Below are 24,875 nucleotides of genomic sequence, written 5' to 3'. Positions count from 1 at the left end.
AGTATTGAGAATGTTCCTGTCTGATTGACAGCGCCCTGCTCGAATGAAGGATCACGTGTAAACCACATTCGCAGCAGGGCACGGGTAGGGTGCAGAGGGCGGGAGGGGAGCCGTCAGTTTTGACATTTTTGCCTCCCAGTAGCCGGATCATTTGACTTTGCCAGTTTCGTGTGACATCACCCAAAGTCACTGTGAATGGGGAAGCCGTGGAGGGAGGGGGATGGGGGAAAAGAACGGCTGCTAAAACACCCTCTTCCCACAAAAATAATGAGGGCACCTTTTCCATGAATCGGCTAACACAATTGGAACTAATAACAGAGACCCCTCCCGCGAAAGAGAGGGAAAACTAACTGGAGAAAATGTAAAGAAAAAATAAAGTATCGAATACCCGGCCAGAGGCCCCACATCTTGTTAAAATAAATCTAGCAGAGAGAATTTCTTTAAAACAACTGCGAGATTTGTGGCTGAAACAGAATTAAACTCGGGTCCGTTCTGTTCGTTTTCAGTGTTGGAGCGGAGAACAGGAAGGAAGGGGGAGATTCCAGCGCTGTTAGAACACTTCTCCTATGGACGAAAGCAGCGCTCTCTCTCCCAAAGCGACTGCGTTTAGAATTGCCTCTCTGATTTCAGCGGCCGAACAACCAGGAAACGAAGAGATTCTGCAAAGTGCCCTCGGCAAGCACGCCCAGCTCAATCTAACTTGCAGTAGGATGCATTTCAGCACCGTAACTAAAGATATGGAAGGTAACCGATTGCAAAATTCTTCTATTTGTTAAAAAAATATCCTCACGGGTGCGAGAAAGCCGGGTTCGCGAGAACCCTATTTGCGCACGTCTCCTGCTCGGATTGCGTAATTTACAAGTCGAGCCCGCCTTGTACACTAGCAGCTCTAGTAATCACCGCGTTCGAATCCCGTGTCATCGATCTGTTAAAATTGTTTTTTTTTCTCTCGTGTTATTTTAAATGTAATCTTAAATTGTCGATATGCGCCCTCCCCGTCACGGATACAGGTAAAACAGGTTCCTTTTAAACCACTCTCGGTTTTGGTTTGCCTGAATGGTAAAACAATATAACTTATGTACTAATTTAGTTTGTGACCGTCTGAAGAGGTTTCCAGTGCAAACTGGGTCTTCATTGTTCAACTCTTTTGCGTGTGTGTGTGTGTGCGTGTGTGTGTGTGTGTGTGTGTGTGTGTCTGTCTGTCTGTGTGTGTGTGTGTGTGTGTGTGTGAGATGTGAGAGAAGTCCATTATCACCCCCCACCTCCCGACCACCAACCCCACCCCCACTTTAAGTCATGGGTGTCAGAGCGAGCATTAAAAAAAAGCAGCGCGCCGCTTTGTCAATCAGACCACGTCCCCGGAGCGAGGAAATTCACATTACCTGTCTTTATCTGAGCAGGGGAGGGAGAGGGGACGGTGGTGGAAAGGGAGCCGGTTCCATGGCGAAGCAGACACACACCGTTTAAGATAAGAACTCCCAGGAAGAGCAGCTTAGCGCGCAGTGCGATAGCACGGAGCCAAACAGCCCTTCGCACCGCAGGAGAAACTTGGAGAGTCAGAGAGGGAAGCGAGGAGGAGGGAGAAAGAACTGATCTATTTATTTAAAGCGCCTCGGGAAAGCGAGGGATAACTTGGGGAAATGATATCGGCTATCTCCAGCCCTTGGCTAACTCAACTCTCCCACTTTTGTGATGTCGCAGCTTTCACGGCCAACAGCATTAGCAGCCTCAGCTCGTCGGGCGGTTATCACCTCTCGCCTTCACCCGGCGACCCCGGCGCCTACAGCCACGAAGCGCATTACGAGTCGTGCCCGGGCGCACAGCACGGCAGCTACGGCGGTTTCGGGAGCAGCGGCTCGGCAGCGTCCTCCGAGGCAGACACCGGCCCTTCTTCCAACTGCGGCTCAGTCGCCGTGCCCGGCAAAGCGCCGGTCAAAAAGAACCCGAAGGTGGTCAACATCACCGTACAGCTGGAGATGAAAGCTCTGTGGGATGAGTTTAACCAGCTCGGCACCGAAATGATAGTAACCAAAGCGGGAAGGTAAGAAGCCGGGAAGCTTATTAAACTCGCAGCCGCCATATTTTACATTGTCTGCGGTTCGTTCTACATTTCCGAATGCAAACCTTTCTCTTCCAAATGTAACTTGAGGGAAAATCTCCCCCCTCCCCATACATTGTCTCTCTCCCTCTCTCTCTCTCTCTTTCTCTCTCTCTCTCTCTCTCTGCGTGAGGCGCAATTTTAGCTTGTGTAAGTATTGCCCCGGTGTCTGCAAATATCTTAACATTTCGGCTGGATACATTTCATTGGTGATCTCGGCCAATTTAAAGTCCGGTGCGTTAATTTAAGGGTTTTAAAACAGAATCGTTAACGGATCCCTTTCCTTTAAACTCGTTTGCCAGCCTCCATTCGGTTATTGATACTTATTTGTTTAAGTCCGTGGCGGCTTTAACTCTGAAGTTCTAAACTAGACATGGGCCTCGCTTTGCGCGTTAAGGGAAGCAACAGCGAGAGAGAGAGAGATAGAGTTAGATGGGACTGAAAATGTAAAGTGCACACGGTTTAACGATGGGATTTCGCTCGTAACATTGCCGACACCCACCCCTTAAAACTGAAGGCTGATTAGTAACTTTACGTATGAAAACCGGTGCGAGGGTGACCGATTACCACGCGGTGAACTCTGATCACCGTCGGTTTAAAAAGCAGCCTTATGTTACTTAATTAGATGCCAAACTATGTTTTTCTTTAATTTTCTTTTCTCCCTCTCTTTAACTCTTCACTGTTTAAGAGGGGATGTCACGCGAGCGACATCTTCTACCTGGGAGATTCCGAAGTCAGATAATAGCAGGGCATTGCGCTGTTCCGCGCCTGACCTGTGGTTCCCATTGTTGGAGCACGCCACAGGCACCGGGGCAGAGATAAGTTTGGCAAATACACCATCTGAGTTAAAGGTCTGAATTCAGACTCCAACATTCCTCGTCTACCGCGATCCTGCAGTGAGTCAGGCAAAGGGACGCGGGATGAAAATAACATTACTGTGGCGTTCGCATCAAAAATATCTGCAGTTCTGTAAGAGGTTTATAAATTACTAACAAACTAAATATTTTGCTGGTGCCTGCATATAATCTGTTGATTTTAAAACTTGCCGATGTTGATAGCTTCAATAACCTGTTAAAAATTAACGGCGTGCACAAGACCGTGAAACAGAAGGTTGTAAGTTGAAGTCTAATTAAGAGTCTAATTAATTTTAAGAAGGAAGGAATCGGTGAACAGGACACCAGAACATTAAATTTAATAACAAAATTACTGTAGGTTTCCCTAGAGGGCGGGATCGTGCCACTTTATCGATATAGTTTAAGATCTCGACTACAGTGTGGGTAATATATGTATAAAATAGTATAACATAATATTTACATACATATATTTGACTATATACTACAAAATAGTATATTATAAATACACTAGTATAATAACTTTGATTTAAAGTAACTTGATAAACAATAGTCCCTGAATCTAAACCCATTTGAGCGGCATTGCACCGCAGAAATTAAAACTAAACACGGTCGGTCATTTTTAAGAGTTTTTTGCGAGCGTCATAAGGGAAGCAGCGCACGGCCTTGAACGATCTGACTCGGGTAAAACACATTCTTTTCAAGTGAGCCCACTGAGAGGAGTGTCCTGCACTCGCCTTGTCCATTTGATCGGTAGAAAATGGTGTTATCGACGAGGTGAAGAGCTGTAAAGATTAACACAGAATTGATATTAAATCTTACCCCCAACAGTAAAGCAGCCTAATTCCGTTCTTTGCCGATACGCTCATTTCAGATTAGTTCCTTGTACGTTTCTAGTGAACGTGCATGGTGGTATTACACCAGTCTGTTCTGCTTTTGTATTTAGAGATCCTTGCTATAAACAGCAATCACTATACCACGGCAAGGAGTGAACAGGAACATATATCTATATAATATAGAGGCCGGCTGTCCGATATACGGTAGCTTACGTACATTCAGCCTGACACATTATCAGCCCTATTCGACTGAGTTTTTAATTAATCATAATGTTACACTGGTAAAGTTACCGTTGTTTTTTAAAATATATCTTCAATTGACCAGCTACCTCTCAGACCCTTTTTCAGGCAGCTCTACGTGAGATCCTCGCAGACAGAATAGAAAATAGATTGTAGGAGCGTGTGGGCTTGTTTTGGAATGATTCGGCCACTGACCGTGCATAGGACGGACAATGACCTGTTAAAATTCCTCTTTCTTGGTATGGTTCAGGCTACTTTCAATTTAAAAAAAGATAATCTCAGAATAAAATTCTTTACTGTTCCAGTTTGTGGAAGTGAGGCCTTGAATTTTTTAATCTCCCAATAAGAGTTGGGGAGTAAGGTAACCAACCCCCTTCCTGGCGTGTAACTGATTATCTCGTTGCTGCCAGCCGCTTTGAAAAGCCTGGTAAAATAAACCCGAAAGTGAGACTGAAACGTGGTTTTAGACATTAAGGTTGGGTTCAGCGAGATCGTAATCTGATACACGCGCACACATTTCGTGTGTGTATGTCGGCCTAATATCATTTCCATTTACATTCGTATATGTGTATGCGTGTTTGTACGCATGTGGGTGTGTATGCCATTGCGACCGCACATACCCATGCATTGCCCATGTATCATATGATTTCAAAATGCGATCATGAGGAAGTTACTGAGCTCTTCGCCTGGTTCTTAAAACGATGAACCGGGTGTCAAGTTATCCTTCGCTGCGGCGCGTCTGCTTCAAGTTTCGTTTGACAGGAGCTATGTAACATACTAGAGAATGAATCTCAAGGTTGTATGCAATATACATACTTTGATAATAAATGTACTTCGAGAAAGCAAAAAATTCAATCCCAGGTATATCTGGCCGAATCCAAGAACAGGTACAATTTCAAAGCAACACACACAAAATGCTGGAGGAACTCAGCATCTATGGAAAAGAGTAAACAGTCGACGACTCGGCCCGAAACGTAGATGCTGCCTGACCTGCCGAGTTCCTCCAGCATTTTGTGCGCGTTGCTTTGGATTTCCAGCATCTGCAGATTTTCTCGTGTTTATAATTTCAAACAAATCGATTCATTAAAAAAATGATATGTTAATTTTAAATAATCCGATTTCCCATCATAATTTTAGAAATTGTAAATTAGTATTCATTGTGAGCCTCATTTTAAAATCGCGCACAGAGGCCTTTGTCCTTCTCAGTGGACGGGTGAGCGTAGGTCTAAGCCGGCCTGTGATGAAACCAGAAAAGGTAACAGTTCGTTTCGTGGTGTGTGTGTGTGTGTGTGTGTGTGTGTGTGTGTGTGTGTGTTTGTGTGTGTGTGTGTTTGTGTGTGTGTGTGTGTGTGTGTGTGTGTGTGTGTGTGTTTGTGTGTTTGTGTGTGTTGGGGGGGAGAAATACAGATAAGGTGGAGAGAGGGAGAGAGGGTTTTTCCTTTTAAAGGCTGCTGCTCTAACCAAACAAAAGGTAATAATGAACGTTTCTTATACTATATCTTGTTCCCGGGAAAGGCTCAATCGGGAGGAGGGTAGACTATAAACGCGACGAGATTAATGAGATCTGTTTGGATATAAATACCAGGGCATTTTTAGACTGCAATGGAGGACCATTAAAACTAGTCAAGGAGAAAGGAGATCAAATCAAGTTGGAATCTTTGTCCCAGAACTTGTGTCTGTGGTAAACACCGTGCTGTTGTCGATCGCAGTTTCCAAAACGACTCAGCGAGATTGGAGCGGCCCTTATTGCTCTCAATTAAATTCAAGTCCAATATGAAACTTTAGTGAACGGTTTTAAATCATCACCAGGCCCCACAAAGTTCGGGAGAGGACGCTGCCCGCTCCGAGACACTGTGTGGCAACCACGATGTTTAGCAAGAAACAAGGAAGGGTCATCATAGTGAATGCTGTCGAATAATATAACCTTCGCTAGAAATGGAGACCTTAAAAGGTGTCCTTATATGTAACCCAGGCGTAAAATTAACGCGCGGAATGTCACAACCAAAAAAAACCCACCTCTCACGCTATTGCATTCCGTTTCCCTTTAATAGGAACACGCTTCATTTCCTGGCATGTGTGCATTTCGTTTACTTCAATAGACGAGAATTATATTATAATAAATATATAGTAAATTTAGCTGTGAAATAGAATGCTCTGCAGCTCAAGGTTTCGCTTTGTGAAGCGTGACTGCGGTTTGAAATCTCCCCCCGTTTCATTCCATAAGATGCCGCTGACCAGGTTAAAATGTTCCTCCAAGGCTTCTGACAGAGTTGAGATCTAGTTATTCTAAATTAGTGTTTTAGCTGATGTGGAAATTTAAGAAAATAATTGTGCCGATTTTCATGCACACGCCAACGCATCCAAGCACCCCTATGCATTCACGTATTTGCACAGAGATCCCACCACACCTTACACACGAATGTAAATATATAAATTCACACACGCGAGTGTGCTTTTGCGCACCTAGTCACAACCACTGCCGCTTAGTTAACGCGGTTCTCTTTCTAAGACAGAAAGCCACTTTGGGATCATAGCTTGGTGCGAGAGGTATCAAAGTCTCTGCATAACTCCCAGATAACTAGCCACAGCAACTTCCATTTGGTCTGGTTGGATTTTATTTGCAGTTAAACCAGAGACCAAAATAGAAAACCCCTAAATTGTTTCTAAATTTAAGGCGGGAGGGTAACTGACCGAACGTTGAATAGAAACAAAAGATATTCATTATTCATTTAATATTGTGTTGCAGTAACTAGCACTGCATTCTCCCACTTTTAATTATTCACCTCCCGGGGTTATTTCATTGACCGTCCCGTTTTATTGTAGAATTACTTATCCCCTGTACATCAAAATTATAGGTAACCACGGTCAAATTTGTGTTAAATCCTCATAATTGAATTCGAATTAAATCATGTCCGATTCTGCATAAAGTACTTCAAATTTGAACAATCTTCCTCAAAAAGTAATCGGTAGAACAGCTTTACTGAACAACGTTCCTTAATGTGGAATTTTATACCTAGAACAATAAGGGATGCGGAGTCGGTTGACAATTTTAACTGTCAGCTCAAAACCTGTATTTAACATTGTTTTTAACTAACATCTTTCTGCCTTCTATTTTCGTGTTTGCACTTTATCCCTTTGTAAAGCACTTTCAACTACATCGTTTGTATGAGAAATGGTCCACAAATTAGTTATTATTATTAATCTTCGGGAGTGTTTGATTGCCACAAGGCTTTCTATTTTTCACGTCTGTGCTGGAAGCATTGTGTTTTTTTTTATTGTGCTGTGTTTTGACTTAACGTTAGAGAAGTCTCCAATCTCATGCTGAGTCGCTCTTGTTGATCCCATCGTTGGTTCCTGCTAGAGGAGCGGAGCGCTGGGGCAGAGCATTCTGTACTTCCTTGGGGTATTATTCCGTGGACGTGACCGTGAGTGTACGTCGCCCCAAGTGGCAGAAGTCCCACAGCGAAGAGCCCGTTATTGGTTCATGGAGTAATTACGGACGATTGTACTACATAGAGTCGTAGAGGACTACGGCAAAGAAATAAACTGAGCTTCTAGAAATATGTACCTATTGATTTATTGAGATACAGCGCGAAAGAGGCCCTTCCGTCTCTTCCAGCCGCGTCTCCCTGCAAACCCCCGATTTAATCCTGGCCTAATCACAGGGCAATTTGCAATGCCCAATTAAATTACCAACCAGTATGTCTTTGTACTGTGGGAGGAAATCGGAGCACCCGGAGGAAACCCACGCGCATACGGGGAGAACGTGCAAACTCCTTAAAGGCAGCGGCGGGAATTGAACCCGAGTTGCTGGTAGCGCAAAGCCCTTGTGCTGACCACTGCGCTCTGCACTATCGTGCCGCCCCGGTATTTGCCGGGAAGTCGGCAGAAAGGAGAATGAAGGTGGAATTGCCCCGGATGTCGGCGAGTTGAGCCGATTCTCGCTGCGTTAGGGCTTCGTTAAATTATTTTCTGCCGAGGTTTAACCAACTCGCTCTTCTTCCCCGTTCACAGGAGAATGTTCCCGACTTTTCAAGTGAAGCTTTTCGGGATGGATCCCATGGCTGACTACATGCTACTCATGGACTTTGTACCGGTCGATGATAAAAGATACCGGCAAGTAAAATCAAACTTTATCGACGTTACTTTAAGGGAGAGATGATAACAGGACAGAAAAGCGATATGCTTTTAGCAAAGGCGGTGCAGCGGTATTAGTTGGACGTTCTCGCGGGGGTAACAAAACCTTGAGAAAATATTACAGAGTTCAGGACGTTCCGGTAGAATATATAACGCCAACGCACCTCATATGTTCTATATATGGGACACCCTCTAAATCAGGGGTTCCCAGCCATGAACACCTGCAATTAACCGAGGTCAGTGGGCCGCAAGCTGGGAACCCCTGCTCTAAATTGATTCATCTACTCTCCCTCCGCCGCCTCCTAACCCCACTGTGCATCCTGATCAAGAGACTCGGTCCGAAATCTGTTTATTCGCTTCCATAGATGCTGCCTGACCTGCTGAGTTCCCCCAGCATTTTGCGTGTGTTGCCTCGTAGAGAGATGTATTTTTAATAGTCAGGCGGCGGATTACGTTGTTACCGCTTCGATCAAGAGACGCCCAACCAGCAGTATAGACATATGAGTTCTAAGCCGGAGGTGTAAGTCTTAGAGACTGTAGCTTGTGATATTGCCAATGAACTTTGGCCTTTTATCTTTCTTATCTAAGATTATTCATTCATACAAGTATCTTGTTCTGCTTAGATGATACAAGTATTGAGACGTGAGTGCAGTACTTCGCACTATCAATTCCTCCCGAAGAGATATTTTATAGCAGTTGTTTATCTTGCTTGATCTATCTTGTAACCGAATCCAAATCCGCTAGTTCCCTTTTACTGAGGTAATTCCACCAAAATAACGGATACTAAAGATGGAACAGGGAAACAGATTGACGTTGAATTTGCGTGGATAATCAATGTGCGTCATAGATAGCGCCCTTTTAGACATAATCTGTTTATTCACACAAAGGGGCGGAACTCGAGCGCAATTGTTAGCACAACACTTTACAGTACGGCGACCCGGGATCAATTCCCGCCGCTGTTGTAAGGAGTTCGTACGTTCTCTCGGTGACCGCGTAGGTTTCCTCCGGGTGCTCCCGCAGTCGAAAGACCTACCGGTTGGTTAATTGTACTGTGATTAGGCTGCTGTTAAATCGGGGGTTGCTGGGCAGCGCAGCTCGAAAGGCCGGAAGGGTCTACTCCACGTTTTATCACGGTAATTGTCACCCAGGACCAAAAGCTGTTTGAAATGGTATTGAGCATCATAAAGGAAATGTTAAACAGAGCGCCCAGTGATTTATTGGTTCATATTTATATCGTGAGGTTCTACGCAAAATAATCAACAGACTGCTGTTAAAATAACGTTTTCCACTACACTCCATCCACCACCGATCTTCAATAACGTGTTTGAAAAGCGCCCTTGGCCCTTTAGAGTCTGAAGCAATATAAAGTAGTGTTGTGTGTGTGTGTGTGTGTGTGTGTGTGTGTGTGTGTGTCTGTGTCTGTGTCTGTGTGTGCTTGGTCATATTTTTTAAATGCTCAAAATGCTCAGCGCCCATATTATCAGTGCCCTCGGAGAAAGCGTCACGCCGGAGTCACCTCACCTCCCATGCCCCGCCAATCCTCTAAATCCCAGTGTCCAAACCTCTCCTCCAACTTTCGAGTATAAGAAAAAGATTTCTCCCGGTTTCTTGGACCAGACAATTCCAAAGATGCACAAGAAATTTATTCCCTCCCCAGACCTAAGTGACCAAATCATCCATTCCGTAACCCCGTCTACATGCTCGACTGTAGTGTATCTTCTTTCCGAATAGAAATGGAGGTGCGGAGAACAACCGCACCCCTCCCCCCGCCCCGCCCCACCACCACCACCATTAATACATTTCCACTGATTTTACCTTAACTAAACACCTCTAACGAGGAAGACGTCGCTCTCGCTCACAACGTTAGCAACGTTTCCAGAAATATACACTGCTTCTTCCAGCTCCCTCACATAATTCTCTCAAGTCCTACCGTAGGGTCTCAGCCCGAAACGTCAACTTGGAGCTGGTTTCAAAGGTGCAGGTGCCACGGACACACAGACACACACACACCCACACACACACACACACACACACACACACAGAAACACAAACACACACACACACACACAAACACACACACACACACACACTCAATCACACATACACACAAACATATACACACACACAGTCACACACACACACAGTCACACACACAGTCACGCACACACACACGCACGCACACAAACACACACACACACTCACTCCCACATACACACAAACACACACACACATACTCAATCACACATACACACAAACATATGCACACACACTCACTCTCACACACACAGTCACACACAGACACACACTCACTCACACATACACACAAACACACACACTCACACACACTGTCACGCACACACACACGCGCACGCACATTCACTTACACATACACACAAACACATACACATACACTCACTCACACACACAGTCACACACACACGCTCACTCACACATACACACAAACACACACTCACTCACACACACACTCACACTCACACATGCACACTCACTCTCTCACACACACACACTCACTCACACTTACACACAAACACACACACACACATGCACACACACACACACACACAGATTTAGCCACGCATGGACACACACACACACACTCACACTTACACACAAACACACACACACACACACACACACACAGATTTAGCCACGCATGTACACACACACACACGCGAACACAGAAACGCAGACTGGCGCGCGCACACTCGCATACGTACACAAACACAGACTCACAGACACACTGCGTCACACACAAAGCAAACATACATGCACACATACGCACACAAACGCAGATTCATAGACACGCAGACACGCACAACGCAGACAAACTCAGGCAGGCACACTTACACAGACAAATGCAGAATCTCAGAGAGTCACATACACATACACTTACGCAAATGAAAACTCACCAGTACACACAGACGGAGACAGGAACACGGAAACGCATACAAAACGCTGACAGACAGCCATTCCATATACAGAATAGAAACAGTAAAAACTGAAACAGACAGCAGGTCCTGCAGCATCTGTGAGAGAGGATAGAGAATTAACCTGTCATGTCAGTGGAGCTTTCTGTATGGACATATACATGTTCACATCAGAAACGTTTTAATTCCCTAACTGGGGCATACGATTTAAGCCGTGCGAACCTGGTTTGTCCCTTTACTATTTAATTCATTTTCTGGCATGCTAGTGAGGAACAGGAGTAAACACTCCGATGTTCGCCGCATGCTCCACGCCAATGGACGAAACACGAAGTTTATATATTTTGCGTTCAGTAAATAACTTGCCCAGCCTTCGCTGTTTATTTGCTGTGGGGATTTATTCATTCTTGTTCTCCCCAGGTATGCTTTTCACAGTTCCTCCTGGCTGGTCGCCGGGAAAGCAGATCCAGCGACTCCCGGTCGAGTTCATTACCACCCCGATTCCCCAGCCAAGGGTGCTCAATGGATGAAACAAATTGTCTCTTTTGACAAGCTAAAACTAACCAATAATTTATTGGATGACAACGGGCATGTAAGTAGATTAATGATTTACGTTCGGTTTCCATTATTGTTACTTTGGGGTGGCGTAGATTGAAGATCGTAAGACTAGGCTTCTTTTCCACTGAGGTCGGGTGAAACTGGAACTAGAGGTCATGGGTTAAGGGTGAAAGGCAAATTGTTTAATGGGAACTTGAGCGGGATCTCACCCACTCAGAGGATGGTGAGAGCTGTCAGCGCAAGTGTTGGATTTGAGCTCGATTTCAACATCGAAGAGAAATTTGGATGGGCACGCAGATGAGAGGGGCGTGGAGGGCTGTAGTCCGGATGCAAGTCGATGGGGATAGGCAGATTAATAGTTCGGCACGGGTTAGAAGGGCCGAATCGCCTGCTTCCGCGCTACAGTGTTCCAGGACTCTATGAGTTTATAAGACATAGGAGCAGAATTAGGCCATTCAGCCCAATGAGTCTACACCGCCATTCCACCATCGTTTATTTATTTTCCTTCTCAACCTCATTCTTCCGACTTCTCCCTCTAACCTTTGACGCCCGGCTAATCAAGAACCCACCGGCCTCCACATTAAATATACCCGATGACTTGGCCCCCACACCGGATTGTGGCAATGAATTCCAAGGATTCGTCACCCTCCTCATTTCGGTTCTGAAGGGGCGGCATTACATTCTGAGACCGTGCCCTTGGGTCCTGGACTCTCCCGCTATAGGAAACACGGCCAGCCTAATATCGACTCATGATATTGCTGGATGAAGCAGCCTCCCTTGTCTACTGAGCACCCGACGAGCCTCTATTAAAAGATCTGTTAAATTAAGGCAACGAAAGGTCCGGCACTCCCACGATAGGACGAATGGCTTTTTTTTCTGAGCCGTACGATCTTCAGATAACCTATTTCGTGTTCTTTCTTACGCAGATTATCCTAAACTCGATGCACAGATACCAGCCGCGGTTTCACGTCGTTTACGTTGACCCGAGGAAAGACAGCGAAAAGTACGCCGAGGAGAATTTTAAAACATTTCTGTTTGAGGAGACCAGATTTACGGCGGTCACGGCGTATCAGAACCACCGGGTACGTGTATTTAACGGGTGTTGCAATTCATTATGGGGGTCATCATCTGTCTCCGTACCGCCGGTCTGTGGGATTTGCAAGACTACACTCTTCAAAGCCGTCAGTGATCTAGAGCAATCTGGAAACTATCAGCAATTTATTGCTTTTTAAACCCGGATTTGGACACAACCTATCGCACGTCAGTTTTGAATTAACATGCGTTCGCTTGTTAATAACAATGTCGCCAGTTATTTCGGAAATTCTGCACATTTAAAACTATCTGAGCAGTTCTGAAATATTCATTGTGGAAGGTATTCCCATTGCATTGTCTTACTAATATTTAGAAAGCTGTAAACTCAAACGATTCTGCAGATGCTGGAACTCCAGAGCAACGGGTATAAATCGCGCAGTTTGCACGATTTGTTGTTTTCTGCGGGGTTGGAGTTTGAGGTACTTGTTGCCGTTTGCGCAGAGTTTTTTTCTGCGGTGGGGGGCGATGTTGATGTTCTTACCGTTTGCGGATTTGTTTTTTCAGCGTAGGGTGGAGTTTGATGTTGCCGTTTTGCGCTGATGGGGGAGTTGATGGTTTTGTTTGAACGACTCTATGGTGTTCCTTATTTCGTGGCTATCTGGCTAGCTGGAGAGGACGGGTCTCAGAGTTGTACACTGCATACGCACTTCAATAATAAATAAATCTTCAACCATTTCAACAAAATGCTGGAGGAACTCAGAAGGTCAGGCAGCATCTCCAGCAGGGCTTTCTAACCTGGGGTCCGTGGACAGATTCCAAGGGGTCCGTGAACTTAGATGGGAAAATTTACATCTAATTTTCACTAACCTCGAACTGAAATTTCGCATTTCCTTCAATTATTTATACGAGGAAGTCTGCTCGTGCTGAACGTCCCAAGCAACACACACTCAAAATGCTGGAGGAACTCAGCAAGTCGGGCATCTTCTATGGATGCTGCCTGACCTGCTGAGTTTCTCCAGCATTTTGTGCGTGTTCCTTCAATCATTTGTTTTTTTAAATATTTTGGTACATACATTTCAATATAATCGGTTTCTTTTGTAATCCTGTGTATTTTATTTTATATGTTTAAAGACGTTATTCTGAGAAGGCTCCCAGGTTTCACCAGACTGACAAAGGGGTCCATGGCATAAAAAACGTCCAGAAACCCTGATCTATAGAAATGAATAGCCAGTCGACTTTTCGAGCCGAGACCCGTCATCAGGACTGAGTCCCTGCCGCAAATTGCAGGCGTTACTCGAACAATTAGAATGCATATGCGTGCTTTTATTTTATTAACGCCAGTGCTTCGGTGATCTTGTGGCAATGAGCCGCTCGCAGTGTACTGAGTGGAGTAATTCGCAAAATTCTTACATATAAAAAGCTCATCTGCAAACTACTAGAGTGGCAAATTAAATTGATGGCCCTGCTTGAAATCTACGGCTTCGGCATAAGGCGTGTCGAAGCAGCGATGGGGAAAAAGTTAGGGCAATAGAATTCATGTGTTGGTAGCTCAGTGCATATAAAATTGAAGTATGTGGACGTGTCGACACTGTCATGCCTTCGGATCTTCGCGCTAAATCATACTGTCATCTGTTGTATATATCTTCCTGGCATGCGTGAACCCTGATTACAGGGAGCTCCGACCATGAAGCAGCTTTTTTTTTAAAAAGGCGGCTTTAAACTGGCAGCTCCCGCTTGCCGTTTGAGAGTTAAAGTCTGTTTGGGAAGGTATCAGGGGAGCAGCGTACCCTTCATTCCAGGACATCTGCTCGATTCATTCACAACCGGGCAGCCTGGAACCTGAGAGCTTAGGGATTTCAGATCTAAATCCGTGCAGCTACCTCAAGGACTCGCGACCTGCAATTCTGACTATAGAAAACTTCCTAAAACCCACTGGGATGCAATTATCTGTGTAAATCCAAGGCTCCGGTATTTTTTTAAAACCAAAACAAGTATCCCAGCGAGAAGTGTCAATCAAAGGTGGCGCGGCTCAGTTACAAATGGGCCGCTTCCACTTTTAATGGCAATCCTTCAAAGTTTGAACAAAAATATCAAGAGATCTCTCATTGCCGGCCATGGCTTTAAATCTGTTTCAGTTGTGGGTTTCTTTTTCTAATGTAATACCGATGTGTAACACTCCTGGCATGGTCCTGATGTCCGAGAGCAGCTGTTCTGAGTCTGTCTGCCATATCCTCTGCCTTCCATCCGTTGACCTTTCCGTCTGCAACTGTCAATAACGGATTAAAGTTTTCTTTACAGCCATTCCGGACATTTACAGGGAGCATATTTTAGCAATGAATTAACAACAATAGAACATTTCGCGCCGGATCATTTCTGTACAAGAGCATGTCGCGAGATGCGATTATTACGCTATTTCTTCTACATTCGTTTAGACGCCTCTCTGGCCCGTTCTTGGGGTGCACAAGGAACAAAGCGACAACTGAGCCAATTAGAACTGACCGAAAGTTAGCAACCTTTGTTTTATAGACTGTGACACACTCACATATATCAGCAGGATTTATAACGTGCTGCTCCCATTTTAAATAACAGCTCCTAATAACCAAAGTAGTTGTCGATATGCCGTTTCTTTTAACACGCTGAAAAACAATCAAGTCACTCATTGCAAGATAAGATGCATTAATTAAATGTCACTACAGACTTTTTATTTACTTATGAAATTCAGCCCTTCCGGCCCTTCGAGCCGCGCCGCCCAGCAAATCCCCAGTTTAGTCCTAACCTAATCACGGGACAATTTACAATGATAAATTAACGTACCAACCTGCACGTCTTTGGACTGTGGGAGGAAACCCACGCGGTCACGAAGAGAACGTGCAAGCTTCTTACAGGCAGCGGTGGGAATTGAACCCGGGTCACTGGTACCGTAAAGCGTTGTGCTGACCACTACACCACCGTGCGGTGGGAATTGACCCCGGGTCACTGGTACCGTAAAGCGTTGTGCTGACCACTACACCACCGTGCGATGGGAATTGAACCCGGGTCACTGGTACCGTAAAGCGTTGTGCTGACCACTACACCACCGTGCGATGGGAATTGAACCCGGGTCACTGGTACCGTAAAGCGTTGTGCTGACCACTACACCACCGTGCGATGGGAATTGAACCCGGGTCACTGGTACCGTAAAGCGTTGTGCTGACCACTACACCACCGTGCGATGGGAATTGAACCCGGGTCACTGGTACCGTAAAGCGTTGTGCTGACCACTACACCACCGTGCGATGGGAATTGAACCCGGGTCACTGGTACCGTAAAGCGTTATGCTAACCACTACGTTACCGTGCCGCACCATTCTGGCGTCTTCTCCCTTCCTTTCCCGTCCGGATTAAGGGTCTCGGCCCGAAACGTCGACTGTTTATTAAATTTACATAAGTGCTTCCTAACCTGTTGAGTTCCTCCAGTATTTTGTGTGTCGCAAAATATTTTAATGTTTTATTCATAAAATATTAAGATGAGCGCGTTTATTTATGCCGGAAAATTACAGATGTCAAAGCATCGCCTAAAATTGCGTGGAACATTAGGTTCCGCTCTCAAATCAAGGCCTGATTGACGTGGAGTATTTGATCTTAATTCCCCCAGATAACACAGCTAAAAATCGCAAGCAATCCATTTGCAAAAGGATTTAGAGACTGTGATCCTGAAGACTGGTGAGTGAAAGAAGCAAAAGGCTAAATTATAATTATTTATTTAGAGATACTGTATAACACGGCAACAGGCCCTTCCGGGCCAAAGAGTCGGCGCCCCAATTTCACCCATGTGACTAATTAACCTACTGCGCCGTGCGTCTTCGGGAAAACCACGCGGTCACCGGGAGAACTCGCCAACTGCTCACAGACAGTGGCGAGAGTTGAACCCGTGTCGCTGACGCTGTAAAGCATTACGCTCTCCGCTGTGCTACCGTACCAACCAAATTAGCCTGATAACATGATTAGATTTATTCCTCGTTTCGCGATTTAAAGCGATTTTTTTTTTCGTTATGCATGCTTAACATTTTTAAGACTCAAAATTCACTGAGTTTGATCTAAATGTTCTCAAATGAACAGTTTTGTACCATATTATAGGCCGAGGAATCACAGACCAGGCTCTTTGCAATTAATCAGCGCTTTCACCAGAAACCGGAACCCGGTGTCCTCACCACAGCAGAACGGCAGTGAAAAAGGTATGTGAACCTCACCTTCATCTCTCGGTCTCAGACACCAAGAGCTATGGTTTTTCCAAACAAACCACTATGCACATGCTTTTAACGTACATCGTCAATGTTACACAAACTAGCATAGCATTCCCTGGAATTTAAACTTCAAGAAGTGGTTTGACCGAGCTTTCAAGAGAAGCTGGTGAATTAGGTAGAAATATTTTTCACTGCTTGGAGAGTCCAAATCTGAATGGCAGGGTCCATATAACAGAGACTAGGATTTCAGGAATGAATGTGATGAACATTATTGCAGTCTGAGTTTTGATAGAACTCCCCTCAAACCGCAATTAAATTTTGATAACATGGTTTCGTATGCTATCCATTACTTCCGTTGGTCGTCCTCGCTGTCTAGATACACAAGCCGGGGCAGTACGATATGGAGAGCAAGCTGTTGCCCGTGTAGCAAGCCCCCCGCCCCGCCGCTCCCCTCCACGCCGCCGCTGAATCCGAAGGGACGGCGGAGACCGATACTGCTTGGCACCAGCGGCGTCGCAGGAGCTGCCAGTCTGCGTCGAATTCAACGTAGGACTGCCTTAGGAACCCCAGCTCCGGATTTTCCCCTCGGGATTTATACCGAAGCCTTCCCCGGGAGTGGGTACAGCCGCAAGGCAGCGGAGGTTTGAGATCCGAGTTTTTCCTTCTAGATGAGCTGCCGACCACGGCTGACGAGCCCCATCTGCCCGAAGCAACTGGCACCGATACTGCCCGAGGCGCCAGTACTGATCCATACAGACCATTCCATCCAAGGAGAAACGATAATAGCATAAAGGGTTACAGGTACAGAGAGAATGCAGTACAGACAATAAGGTGCAAGAAGGTGGATTGTGAGGTTTCGTCCATCTTGTCCTACTAGAGGCCTATTCAATAGTTTTTGACGGTGGGATAGAAGCTGTGCTTCAGCCTGATGGTATCACCTTTTGTATGGTCTGCAAGACTATTGGTCTGCGACTGGTTATTTTTTGTTCACCCACCGTGTTGAAAGATAACTGGAATTAAGGTGCAGAGTAGCAATGATTTCACTAAATGGCGGAACAGTCCCCAAGAGTTAGATAACTTCCTCTCTCAGTGACGGTCTTTTAAAGAATTTGGGACACGTCTCTCAGGTGGGGAGGGGGTGTCTACGGGGCTTCGATGTTTCTATCGTTCCATCGGGTTTCTTTGTTTCGTGGATGTCTGTGAAGAGGGCGAATTTCAGGTTGCATACTGTAAACATACACATATTAAATGTACTTCAAAACATGCTGGGGGCATCACACACGGTTCAATAGAGCCATTTAATTCCATTTTGAAGTGCATTTGGGTGGATAAACCTGCGACCAATTTGGACATAGTAAAGAAGATGAATTGCACTTAATGTAATTGATATAATGTTTTAACTGATGTCTGATGGCCGGAACTCTGGAAAACCTCTCTGGAATGTCGGGATCTTTTGCATTTAAAGTTGATTAAATGTGAAATTTCCCTTTGAACGCAGAAGAAACGCCTCCCACTCCTGCCCTTTCTCCAACTAGTTCGTGTCTATTCAGAGGACCCATCTGGAATATCGAGCGGATAACCTTGGGATCATTGTTTCCAAAGCGCTGGACGTTAAAAGTGAAAATTTGATTAGAATTTTAAAGAGGCAGGGTTTATAAGACGATATGACATCAGATATAGGAGCAGAATTAAGCCACTGTACCGATCGACCCCGCTGCGCCATTTCATCAAGGCTGATCTCAGTCGCAATCTTCTGCCTTCTCTCGTAACCCTTCATGGGCTGATTAATCAAGAATGTATCAACCTCTGCCTTGGCCTCCACAGTCACATGTGGCAACGAGTTCCACAGATTCACTGCCCCCTGGCTAAAGAACCTCCTCCCCATCTCCGTTCTAAATGGACGCCCCTCTATTCCGAGGCTGCGTCCTCTGGTCTCCCACCATAGGGACCGTCCTTCCCACATCCATTTTATCAACATCCGATAGGTTTCAATGAGATCCCCCCCCCCCCCCATTTTTCTAATTCCAGTGAGTACAGGCCCAGAGCCATCAAACGGTCTTCGTATGACAAACCTTTCACTCCCGGAATCATTTTCGTGAACCTCCTTTGAACTCTCTACAATGTCAGCACATCTTTCCTTAGTTAAGGGGAACTGAGGCTCCTGTACCTTCTTCCTGATGGCAGCTGCGAGAAGAGAGCATGGTCGGCCACGCAGATCAATTCTTTATCTCACTCCATTGTGAGGGTGCTAAGTAACCGGTAACACCATGCAAAATGTAACATTACAGATACAGTAAGACAAAGCAGAATAAAGTGCTAACAGTTAGAAAAGCAGATCATTTACGGGATTTTGTGCGTGCGAACTGGCCCCCCTCAATTCGCAACAGCAGTGAAATTACCCCCAAAGTGCACCATTGCCTGGCATGTACTGAGGTTATACAATAGTGTTCAGATAAAGCTTATTTTCTCCTAAGTTAATTGGATAGACCGGCTGAAGCATATTCCAGACACTGGAAAATTTAAATTTCATTGGGGCCATAATATAACTGTTCACTACGTGTTTGTACTTTCGTGTTCAAGCCATTTGTAAATTTTATATCGGATCTAATGTAACAAAGGAAAAATCTTTGTCAGGGTCCAAAGATTTCCTTTGTTATATTTGTTACATTTCCTTTGTTACATTTCATTTGTTACAAGTCGCCCTGTAACTCCCAGACTGGAGAGATTCCGAGTTCACCCCGCGTAGCCCCGTATTCCACCTTACCCCCTCAAACTTCGACCTATCATGCGTGTTTTCCCTCTTCTGAGAAAGTGCACTCCCTTTTATACTAATTCCTGCCGGCAGCCTTACTCTGAAAGTTCACTCGGCTGTGTGGGAGACTTAAAACAGTATGTTTATACTTGCACGTTAGCCAGTCGGTGCCCTGTAGGAGGCATGAGTGAGGCACCGCCGCCTGCTCCATTTTTACAGAATTCATTCCCATTTAATGATTGCATTTCCGGTAATTTTAAGGGACGATGGAGAAATTATTCCAAGCAGAACACGAAGAGGTTGTATACAATTATATAGAATTCAACATTGAATCTGGTTGTTCGGCCCAGTATTTATTTTCCACTCGATCAATTTTACCTATTGATTGAGTTTTCCCTCAGTCGTCACTTTTAAACGCAGCCAGCAGTACGATGATTGAATCCCGTACTGTCCATACCCCTGAACAAAATAGTTTCTCGGTGAATGTCTTGCTGGGGTTACTAGTAATGGAAGGTTGAACAGGTTAGGACTGGAAAGTAGGAGAGGAGGGGGTGCTGCGGGTCTGCAGGGCCTGTGTATCGGTTCTCTGGGTCGGATATTTCTGGTATTTGGAGAAGCGGTCGGAGTCTTGGGGATGGGGGGGGCGCGAATTTGCCGGGTGCTGCGGGATTGCTGAGCCTGTGTAACGGTCAACTGGTTTGGATTTTGCCGGTATTTGGAGTAGGGGTCGGAGGCTTGGGGGTGGGGGCGAATTTGCCGGGCGCTGCGGGACAGCCCCCGATCGAGTGCATGACGATCCCGATTCCCCAGCCAAAGGCGGTCAATGGATGAAATAAATAGTCCGTTTTAACAAGCTAAAACGAACCAACAAATTATTGGGAGACAACGGCCTGTAAGATTAATGTTCGGTTTCCATTATTGTTTCTTTGGGGTGGCGTAAATTAATGAAGATTAATGTTCGGTTTCCATTATTGTTTCTTTGGGGTGGCGTAAATGTAAAATCATAGGACCAGGCTTTTTCCATTGTGGTTGGGTGAGACTGGAACCAGAGGTCATGGGTTGAGAGTGAAAGGTGAAATGGTTAAAGGGAACATTAGGACTCAGAGGGTGGTGAAAGTATGGAACGAGATGCCGACGGTGTCGACGCCAGCTTTTAAGAGAAAATTGGATAGGTACATGGATGTCACAGGTATGCAGGACTATGGTCCGGGTGCGGGTCGGTGAGAATAATAGTTCGCCACGGATTAGATGGACTCGATAACTCTAATCATTTTGTAATTAATCCTAATGATCCTGGACTTCTTCACAACTGAAAAGGTCTACTTAATCGCTGCCCGTCTCGTTCGCGATTTGATAGGTTGATGTACTGTGAGTGGAGACTTAACGTGGTGGTTATAAACTTGGTAGAAATATATAAAATAACGAGAGACATAGATAAAGTAGAGATCTGTACCTTTTTTTCTCGGGGTCGAAATGTCTAATATCAGAGGGAATGCATTTAAATTCAAAGGACATGTGTGGTGCAAGTATTTTACACTGAGAATGGTGGGTGCCTGGAAAGAACTACCAGGGTGGGTTGTGGAGGCAAGATACAGCAGAGGGGATTCAGAGGTCGTTAGACTGGCGTAAAAATGTGCAGAGAATGGCGGGTATGGACCACGTGCGGGCATTTGGGCAGTATGGTAGTTTAGAGGTTAGCGCAACGCTTTAGAGTACCAACAACACGGGTTCAATTCCCGGCACTGCCTGTACGTTCTCCCCGTGACTGCGTGGGTTTCCTCCGGGTGCTCTGGTTTCCTCTCACAGCCCAAAGACTTAATTAGTTAATTGATCGTCGTAAATTGTCCAGTGATTAGGTTTGCATTCAATTGAGGGACTGCTGGGTGGCGCAGTTTGAAGGGACGGAAGGGCCTATTTCACGCCGTGCCTCAATCAATCAGTAAATGATTTAGATTAACTTTGTGCTGCTGCCGTAATCAGTTCGATATAGTTTAAAGAAAGAACAACAAATCATGTTCTCAGTATTGTTTATTTGATTTTTAATTATTTATACGATCTGTCTTCTTTTGCATAATAATTTTTTGTCAGTCTTTGCTTACGTAAGTTTTTTTTCATGAATTCTATTTTCATGTAAATGCCCGCTAGAAAATGAAACTCCAGGTAGTATATAGTGGCAGATACGTACTTTTGTAATACATTTAATTTGACCTGTATTTACATCGTATCCTTATACAAAGCTGTGCTGTACTGTTCTATGTTCTTATCTTTGATATATTGTATCCATAGATGCGGACACCAGAGGCGACTATGACCGGGACCCTAACCGGACAACCATGCACGCGGAACATCCACACCAGCCCCAGATCATGTCCAGGGTGTTGAGTCCGGCTCTCCCCGGTGGACTCCATCCGCTCAGCCGCCCAAGCCCGCCTCACGAACTGCGACTGGATCCCCACACACAAGCAGCGGACACCCTCCATCACACCTACAAGTACCGCTCCTACCATGACACCTACATCGGAGCCAAACCCAGGCCGAGTCCCTACCCGCTGCCTGGGATAGCGAGTCATAGTTACCATCACATGAACCCAGCTGCGAACATGTACCCCGGGAGCGCAGCGCCCACTAACTATGACTATGGACACAGATAAACACCAGGACTTTCAGCGATGTACTTACAGCTTTTTAAAAGGAACTGCTATTACTGCAAACTAAAGAAGATGCACAAAAGTGGGGTGATATCTGTCTTATTTGATTGAACTGTTACTACGGTTTGCAGTTCAGGAAAATTCCACGTTGGTGCAACTGGAATTGAACAACTTTTTAACTGGTCAAGTTGATTGATAGCCCGTTAACTAATCACAGAGGAGCATGGAGGAGGACGTTAATTGTGATTAGATTGTAACTGGGCGGGTCTAAGGCAACGATATTGGAGTATGATTGGTTGGGTTATTTTCCTTTGACTGTCTAATACAGTGGCTCACCAATCACGTATGCGTCGTAGTACATTGACTGATGCGATCATCCAATTGGAAGATGGTGCGGTATACTTCTGGTATCGCATTGGTTCCCAGGGCGGCGTACTCCCACGTGGCTGGATGACAAACATGGGCATGTTGCTTCAGCGAACCGACTGCACTGAGAACTGTGGAGAAAACGCGTAAACAGGCAACTGGGGTTAATTTTATTTTATTGTTTTTGTGAACGGCAAAGGTGTCGAGTTGCACTTTCAGCTTTGAGAGAAGCCATAGTTTATTTAGAATGGAGACAATTTCACGATGGCACGGATTTAGCCACGTAGTTAAAAATTCAGCAAATTACATTTCATTTAAAAACTGTACGTGTTCAAAAACCGAATCATTACGTCAGTACAATCGCATGAATGTGCGTTAAAATCTGTTGATACAGTCAAATAAAACGGAGGACAGTGCATCATATTCCCAGTCCATGCATTACAGTATTGTGGGGTTAAGGTGGCAAAGCGGTTCTGTGCCTGGATACTAATCCGTAGCCCAAGCCTTCCGTGCAGACATGTCCGAATCTCAGCATAGCATCTGAAGAAACTAAGTCCATCACGTAAATATATTCTTGAATATATAAAAAAAAAGACTAGTAGTGATTTTTGGGTTATTTTTTCAATGAAAATTCGGTCCACTCGTGTCCACTTGGGGAAGGAAGCTGCTCTACCGGTGTGTCTACTTTGCTATTCCTGTCCCAAAGCAACATGCTTAACTCTTTAATTGCCCTCTGAAATGGCCCAGGCAACTTATTAGTTCGGAGATGTTTTAGGGACGCAGGGGAATCCCACGGGGGAAACATGTTCAATTCGGATCACGTAGATATATTAGCTTCGACATAATATGCAATGCAGCTGTTCAATTTATTGGGGTTCTAATGTTTTCCTATCATTCATTCTTTGGGGGTTTCTTCAGTTGCGTGGATATCTACGAAGAGTAGGAATTTCAGGTTGTATACTCTATACATTCTCTGGTATTAAATGCACCATTGAACCATTGAAACATAAAGCTACCTGCTGACCCAAACATTTGTAATATTCTAATTTAAAAGTATATATGTATATATATATATTTCTCTAGTTTTGTGTGCAAATGTTATATTTGGGGAAAGGATATATTTACATGTATTTTGTGTTACTCTGAACATTGATGCAGTTGCGTTGGACAATCAATTCGAACCCGAAATTCAAAGTTCTGATTTTGAATTCCTTTCTATTTTCTGACCAGTCTGGTGTATTTCAAAGGATGCCTTAAAATATTTCCCAAAAGAGACGAAAAGTCGAGAAATGCCGGTATTGTTCTTAATGCAATCTTGTTATTTGGTAACACTAATACTCGGATATTAGCAATTGAAGTTTCAGTGCCAAAGTTTGGTCACGCCGATATTACCGCGGAATGAAGTTAGTATTTATTATTCCTTGTGCCGTGGACGATGAAAAATGAATATATTAAAAATACAGGGACTGTGTGAAGGAGGACCTTTAGCTAAATGATGCAACGAGCAGGGATAGTGTAGATACGTGTAGATATTTAACCTGTAGATATTGTACATTTAGCTAGCAACCGTTACTTTTTAGTGGTTAATAATGTTTAAATGTGAATTTAGCATTTGTTGTAAAATGGCTTTCATATTTTTAACAAAAATAAGATCGGCGTGTTGTAATTTTCTATATGAACTGGTAAATTTAAAGAAAGATTAAATACTCCCTTTTGACTTTTAGCGAATTGAGTATTTTTTTTAAAAAAATTCGTCAATATATCTGTATTCAGTCTTTGACGTTTCCCCCGAGAGTGAGTTCATATAAATACGGGGATAGAGGTTAACGCGACGCTATTACAGCTTGGGGCGTCAGGATTCGGAGTTCAATTCCGCCGCTGTCTGTGAGGATTTTGTACATTCCCGCAGTAACTGCCTGGGTTTCCTCCGGGTGCTTCGGTTTCTTCCCACAGTCCAAAGACTGTGGTAATAGGTTAATAGGTCATTATAAATTGTCCTCTGATTAGGCTAGTGTTAAATAGGTGAGTTGTCGGGCGGCGCGGCTCTTTGGGCCGGAAGAGCCAGTTCGGCGCTGTATCTTTAGATAAATAAAAATTTTTATAAAAGGAAAAAAGAACGAACCGAAAAGTACTAGGCGCACGCGTGGAGAGAAACAGAGTTGCGGTAACTGTTTCTCTTTCAACAGATGC

General features: G+C 44.7%; 1 protein-coding gene across 3 annotated transcripts in view; it reads left to right on the top strand.

Moving 5' to 3' along the window:
* tbx1 (T-box transcription factor 1) overlaps nucleotides 1–24,389 on the top strand; it is a 37,182-nt gene extending 12,793 nt beyond the window's left edge. The window contains exons 2-9 of one of the 3 annotated variants that reach the window (XM_063073229.1): nucleotides 507–744; nucleotides 1,702–2,041; nucleotides 8,040–8,141; nucleotides 11,528–11,699; nucleotides 12,592–12,747; nucleotides 16,331–16,398; nucleotides 16,813–16,910; nucleotides 21,958–24,389. In XM_063073229.1, the coding sequence (XP_062929299.1) occupies nucleotides 567–744; nucleotides 1,702–2,041; nucleotides 8,040–8,141; nucleotides 11,528–11,699; nucleotides 12,592–12,747; nucleotides 16,331–16,398; nucleotides 16,813–16,910; nucleotides 21,958–22,322 (1,479 nt within the window). In that variant the 5' untranslated portion in view covers nucleotides 507–566 and the 3' untranslated portion in view covers nucleotides 22,323–24,389. Of the gene's footprint in view, nucleotides 1–185; nucleotides 745–1,701; nucleotides 2,042–8,039; nucleotides 8,142–11,527; nucleotides 11,700–12,591; nucleotides 12,748–16,330; nucleotides 16,399–16,794; nucleotides 16,911–21,957 lie in introns of those variants that run through there. The other 2 variants (XM_063073227.1, XM_063073228.1) reach the window with 2 other exon arrangements.
* Nucleotides 24,390–24,875: the final 486 nt, after the last annotated feature.

This window comes from Mobula hypostoma, chromosome 21 (assembly GCF_963921235.1).
Source record: "Mobula hypostoma chromosome 21, sMobHyp1.1, whole genome shotgun sequence".
In the NCBI taxonomy this organism is placed as follows: Eukaryota; Metazoa; Chordata; class Chondrichthyes; order Myliobatiformes; family Myliobatidae; genus Mobula; species Mobula hypostoma.
The sequence above is the reverse complement of the archived record's forward strand: the minus strand, read 5'-3'. Positions and strand labels throughout refer to the sequence as shown.